This window comes from Lytechinus pictus, chromosome 14 (assembly GCF_037042905.1).
Source record: "Lytechinus pictus isolate F3 Inbred chromosome 14, Lp3.0, whole genome shotgun sequence".
In the NCBI taxonomy this organism is placed as follows: Eukaryota; Metazoa; Echinodermata; class Echinoidea; order Temnopleuroida; family Toxopneustidae; genus Lytechinus; species Lytechinus pictus.
In genome coordinates, this window is record NC_087258.1 from 15,770,908 (window position 1) to 15,777,682 (window position 6,775).

Below are 6,775 nucleotides of genomic sequence, written 5' to 3' on the forward strand. Positions count from 1 at the left end.
CTTACCATCAGGGGATACTTGCAGCCCAACCTGTGATAACAAGATGTGGTCGTGATGTCAATGTTTGATATTTACTCACAATGATATACAATGTTTTTAATGAAACAAATGTGCTGTAATGCAGAAGACTACCTCAAATAAACTAGGAAGTTCGAGGTGAAATTCAAAACAAGACATTAATCATAGGTAGTTTCAGAGAAGCAAAAATAGTCAATATTATCAAATCACAATACCATTCACCAATCAACAAGTCATTGTTTGTCTGCGTCTCACTATACCTCATTATACCTGCTCTGAATGGTTGATTCAAGTCATCACTTGTTTATCGAAATTAATGTATTAGGAGTGTATTCATTGATTTGTTAGACATAAAATAGATTCTCATCCATCCTAATACGTTGGTAAAAGCTCGGACAGTAACTCTTTAAACGTTGATTTGAGCGCTACATGAGCGTGTTTGGATCTAGGAGGTAAAGTTGATAATTATGTGGATATAAGGACCTTGTTATAGGAGGTGAGGTCAACAGTTCGGAAAATTTTGTTTCCACGGTCGTTGGTGATTCGGATCTTCTTTCCAGGTCCTAGTTTGACTTGAACTTGTCTGGTCCCTTCCCTTCATTCAGAAGCTTTATCAACAAACAAACGATTCAACAGAAATGTCCGTTATTCCAACAAAATCATAAATGTGTGTTTTCTTAACCAACCATCATGCCATTAGACGTTTTCCTTAGAATTACTTAAAGGAAAACCAGAACAGAATTAATGTATTAAATACACAAATTCTTTTTGGGGTTGGGTGCAATTACCCCCTTTTTTCCAAAATAAACATACCATTTTATACCACGAAAAAAGAGGATACAACTACAAAGACATGCAAATGTAGATAAAAATTTAGAGTTTAAGCATACAAGAGCTCGGTGGGTACTCTGAAAAGAATTGGAGAAGGCGGGGTAGAAAGAGGGGAGCGGTTTAATAAGGAGAATACCAGAGCTAGACTCAGAAGTACATACCTGCGTAGGTCTTGATTCTACTTGGGTCACGTGACCTAGTTTTCCTGTGTTGTAACTTGCGAGCTTCCTGGATGCGATGTTGTCTAATATGAGCCAGGATGAGGAGAACTGCTATAACACCTGTGTACAGAGGGGTCAAAAACATAGACTTCAAATAGCATGGCTTCAGAGTTCTGCACACAGTGAGTGGTTCAAAATATTTACGTTTACCCAATCTTCATACTGATATAAATCATGAAGTTTTCGTCTTTTCTCTTCCCTGCTGCAAATAAAATACCAAAAATGTATCATCTTCAGATATTCTTCCCTACAGAAGTGCAATACCCTCCCATACAAAGGCAAAATCCCCAATTTTCAAACTGTTTTCATTTGTACTGATTTAGTTCTCAAGACAAAGATGCCCCTCGTAAAATGGTTTCAGAGACATCATAACAATAACTTTCGCCTGATGGCATACTTTGATTCGTTATAACGCGCATCATCTACAACGGCTTATTATATTCACTCGCGTTCGTAATCACTCGCGTCGCGTTGGTAATCACACGCGTTTTTTATTTTTGGCGATTTTTTTTTCATTTCGGTGCGATTTTTTTTCTAACGGTGTCTACAATGGGACAAACACGCTGGGAAAATAAAATGAAATTGAAATTTGAGTTTCGTTTTAAGCCGGCAAGTGCCTTAAATAAGATGTACTCGACTACTGTTTTAACATAACAAACAAGCAAATCAGCCATGTGGCTCAACTAACTTAGAAAGATCCGGACTTCTACTGTGTCTTATACGAGGACTCCGAGTCGGAACTTGCCATATCTGCCACATCGATATTACATCGTATCATTCCCACATGCGGACATGCCTGCATGCAATGGCCCCAAGGCGGCCGGACCCGGCCGCGGTCGGACACGACGTGCATCGGTAGCATGGAGCAAGCTAACGTGAGTCGAGCTGAGTTAGATCCCACGTTATATATGGGGCGCCGATTGTACCAATATTATATAGAACAATTATTTGTTATATAATCATTATTCATTAAATAATAACTATTATTTATATATAATTTACATTCTATTTGTAAATAATTACTATTATATAAAATAACATTTCTAATTATTTATATATAATTCCAAGTATAATACTTCATTATTTGTAAATAATAATAGTTCGACATTCTATTATTTATAAATAATGATTATTTGTTTTTCATTATTTATCAATACTGATTATTTGTTTTTCATTATTTATAAATAATGATTATTTGTTTTTCATTATTTATAAATAATGATTATTTCTTTTTAATTATTTGTAAATAATGATTATTTTTTTTCATTATTTATGAATAATGATAATTTGTTTTTCATTATTTATGAATAATGATAATTTGTTTTTCATTATTTATAAATAATGATTATTTGTTTTTCATTATTTATAAATAATGATTATTTGTTTTTCATTATTTATAAATAATGGTTATTTGTATATGAATAACGATTATTTGTATATAATGGCAAACTGTAAAAATCGTTTATAAATAATGATTATTTATAAATAATGGGATATTCAAACAAAAATGTTATTTATAAATAATGAAACACGATGAATTTTCATTATTTATAAATAATGGGAAACTCAACAAATTATTTATAAATAAAGAAATGTGCACTGGCATTGTTAATAGATAATTATCATTTACAAATAATAGAAAACTCGACAAACTTATTTATAAATATTAAAAAACGAATTGCAATTATTCATAAATAATGAAGTATGCAGTGTCATTATTTATAAATAATGAAACACAAAAATTATTATTTATAGATAATGAAAAACAAATAATCATTATTTATAGATAATAGTTGTCGAACTATTATTATTTACAAGTAATGAAGTATTCCTTGGAGTTATATATAAATAATTAGAAATGTTATTTTATATAATAGTAATTATTTACAAATAGAATGTAAATTATATATAAATAATAGTTATTATTTAATGAATAATTATTATATAACAAATAATTGTTCTATATAATATTGGTACAATCGGCGTCCCATATATAACGTGGGATCTAACTCAGCTCGACTCACGTTAGCTTGCTCCATGCTACCGATGCACGTCGTGTCCGACCGCGGCCGGGTCCGGCCGCCTTGGGGCCATTGCATGCAGGCATGTCCGCATATGGGAATGATACGATGTAATATCGATGTGGCAGATATGGCAAGTTCCGACGCGGAGTCCTCGTATATAAGACACAGTAGAAGTCCGGATCTATTCTAAGTTAGTTGAGCCACATGGCTGATTTGCTTGTTTGTTATGTTAAAACAGTAGTCGAGTACATTTATTTTAAGGCACTTAATTGCCGGCTTAAAACGAAACTAGAATTTCAATTTCATTTTCTGCATGTCTGTCCCATTGAAGACACCGTTAAAAAAAAATCGCACCGAAATAAAAAAAATCGCCAAAAATTCAAAACGCGAGTGATTACGAGCCCGCACGCGACGCGAGTGATTATAAACTGCCTCTACAACCCATATTCCAAGAGCAAGGAAGGAGAGGGCATAAGACACCTCACTACCAGTGAAGTAGTCAAATATTTGAAGCTTGGTGCATGGTTCCATGTCATTTTCACTGATGGTTCGATTCTCACCCTCGAATGGATGCTCAGCATAGCATGGATCATCTACAGTCACAAGTATAAGTTAATTAATAGTCATCTTAGATTAGTCGATTAGGTGATTAATGTCACAAAGTTTTTCAAGGGATGCTTGAATCTTTTTGGGAGTAAATTAAATCAGTCTAATATTTGGGAGAAAAACAAAAACAAAATTTATATATCTTGATGGCCAGACAGGAGTACATAAAACTTATATGAATTATTTTGCTTTTTTGTATTATTCTGTCGTATCATTTTTGATATTTTGCATTTCGTACATCTATATGGACAAATAATGAAGGTTATATGTTAAGGAAAAAATCTGGTCAGATCCACTGGCTCAGCTTCACCAAAGCTCTCTTCATAAGCTATTCATTGATGTCAAAGGTACATGTGCTCCTTAAAACCGGTAATGATGGGTCGTTTGTTTTCTAATGACAAGTGTTATGAAAACTGGGTTTATAACATGCGCAGGAATGCTTACATGGAAATAGACTTACTCTCTGTGTAGTGGAAAGGGTCTTTTTGTAAGGCTGATCCATTGATGGAAGTGGCAGCTACAATAATATTCCATAATGTGATATTCCTGATGAATGCAATCTCGACCGGAGTGAATAAACTGCCAGAGAGGAATTATTGACGAAAGTCAGAAATCAGAATGAACGATCTTTTTTTTGGGGGGGGGGGTTATAGTATAGATTTGTAGAGTGAACGCGTCGTCCGAATACGCTAATTGCGCTAACACAACAACTGTTATCTTGTACATAAACGAAAAATTGATAAAAACAAATTAATACAAGAAGATAAAATTTACACTATGCAAAGTTACAAACATTTACTATCGCAAGTATGTAAGATTTGACATTACTGATCAAAAGTCATAGCTACATCCTGATGGGGACAGATGCTCTCCTGCTTGCTGCTCCGTTCAATTACAGTTTAAGGGACAGTCATCCCACAGGAGCTCGAGCAAATGAGGACACCAGCCCCTAACATGTAGCCAGTGAAACAAATACTGCACGTAGTAAGTGATAACCAAATTTTGTATGGGTAGGATAAATAAGTTTCACTTCATCTTATTTTTCATACCAGACCCGGCAAATGTGAGGGCGAATAGCAGATGAAACATAATTATGTAGCAGCAATCAACAGGAGATGGAAACGGGAGAAAAGAATATGGAGGTAGGCTAAATAACAATTGGATGTGGGGAGGAGGATTATAAGTGGAAGTGTGAGAGAGAGATAGAGAGACGGTTGAGAGAGAAACATTTTCGAAATCGTGGACCCAGGATTTTCTAAAGGATGTGCTTTTTGTCCCAAATAATTCGACTACCCCCCCCCCCAAAAAAAAAAAAGCGTCATTACTCACTTATGAAGGGGGTTTGGTCTCTGGAAAAGAATAAAATGGAGCCATAAAAAAGGCTTATCTCTCACAAATGAACTATGTAGGGTGATGGGGGTTTGTTCTCCAGATATAAATCGACAAAAATTTATTTTTTGGTGCAATTTTCCGTGGTGCACCCAGCACTACCACTCCCCCTGGATCCATGTCTGGTATGAACATTACATTAAGTTAAATGAAATTCGGTTAGGAATGATGCTGATACTTTGAGAATTAGAGAATACGATTTCTCACCCATTCTTTTCGTTTTCAAACCAGAATCGATCAGCATCCCTTGACCTTACAAACTGATCCTTGATGATGAATCTGAAGAGTTCCCCAGGTCCATTGCTCGTGGTTTCCATCAATCCTCCGGCCCATATGTCTACTTGGTCAAGATCACCATCGTATACCGCTCTTAGTCGTTCCAGTTCCTAACAAATGCAAAATTTGGAGAGAGGATGCATAAATATTTCCCTCTAGATTTTTTTTTTAAATAGCCATTTTGTCATCAGTATCAAAAACGTTCGATTTTCATAATTAACATCTTCATCATCATATTCGTCACCATCATTATCATGATTATTATCGGTGGAATAATGCGCAAAGAAATTTGAGGTTTCTAAACATGTGTATGAGGCATAATTTCTAAAATATCGCGAGCGAGCAAGACTTTTTTAAAACTTATAATCAGTGTCAATATCTATGACTTTTGAAATTTCATAATCCCAACTCACTCCTTTCCGACTAACCTTCGATCACACTATTTTTTGAAAAAGTGAGATCTGTGCTGCAAATTACTGCAAGTAATGGGTCGTGTGGTCCAGTGGTTAGAGCACTGGACTCTTAATCGCAAGGTTGTGAGTTCGAATTCCCACCATGCCATTGCCTCCACTTTGATAAAAAGGCCCAAGGGTAGTATATAAGGTCCTCTATAAGGTCAGCCACTATGATGACTGATTAACCTAGACGTAAAATGTTTCCTAGGTAATTGGTTATATACCAGCTTGGCGTTGACCAGCAAAATGTTGTCCTATTGAGTCCCTACTACGATAGTTACCATGAACAGAAACAGAAAATAAAAGTGGACAGAGATGGGAGCGAGCGAGCGAGACGACCTAATGGAGTGAATTGAGGCTGGTTTAACGTGTTAAAATTGATTTCTTTCCTACCCAAGATATAAGAGTCGTGTACTCCTTTTTTCATCTAAAAACACTACAGTAGTGACTGCTTACCTCTGGACCGATGAATGTTTCTGGTGCTAATTCAGGTTGATTTTTATTGATTTCTGCGAAAGAATTCTTTCGTCCTAATCCCAGACACTCACGAGCTGTATTATAATCCGGCAAACCATGGTCACGGCCTCGTTGGATATTCAGCGCCATCAGATCACGACGAGAGAATTCCAATGGTCCGAATACACGCCCTGGAAAGACAAGAATTTATAAAACACCGATCATTCTTCATTTTCCTTGCTAGTTATAGGAATTGGATTTTATACATTCAAATGATAACTGGCTAAATATTACTTCCATTGGTACAAATGTACCTCAGACCGTTCTATGTGATAAATTTTGGAAAACAGGTGGCTATTGTGTGTGATATCTGACATGCAGAATTGGGAATAAACCATCTGATTACAGGTCAATAATCTGAGAACACATCAATTTCATTCGAAAATCAATTGCTTTGATTTATCAATATTCAAACTCCCACTATATCATACAGGGACCG

The 6,775-nt window shown here is 35.4% G+C and overlaps 1 protein-coding gene across 1 annotated transcript; it reads right to left on the reverse strand.

The window, feature by feature from the left end:
- Nucleotides 1-695: 695 nt before the first annotated feature.
- Nucleotides 696-6,469, reverse strand: LOC129275794 (dual oxidase-like). The gene is made up of 6 exons (XM_064109766.1): nucleotides 6,277-6,469; nucleotides 5,297-5,475; nucleotides 4,161-4,279; nucleotides 3,493-3,687; nucleotides 1,011-1,130; nucleotides 696-736 (listed from the first exon to the last, which is right to left on the reverse strand). Exons 1-6 carry the CDS (start codon nucleotides 6,424-6,426, stop codon nucleotides 696-698), a joined length of 804 nt encoding a protein of 267 aa, XP_063965836.1. The 5' UTR covers nucleotides 6,427-6,469.
- Between the last annotated feature and the right edge of the window lie 306 nt (nucleotides 6,470-6,775).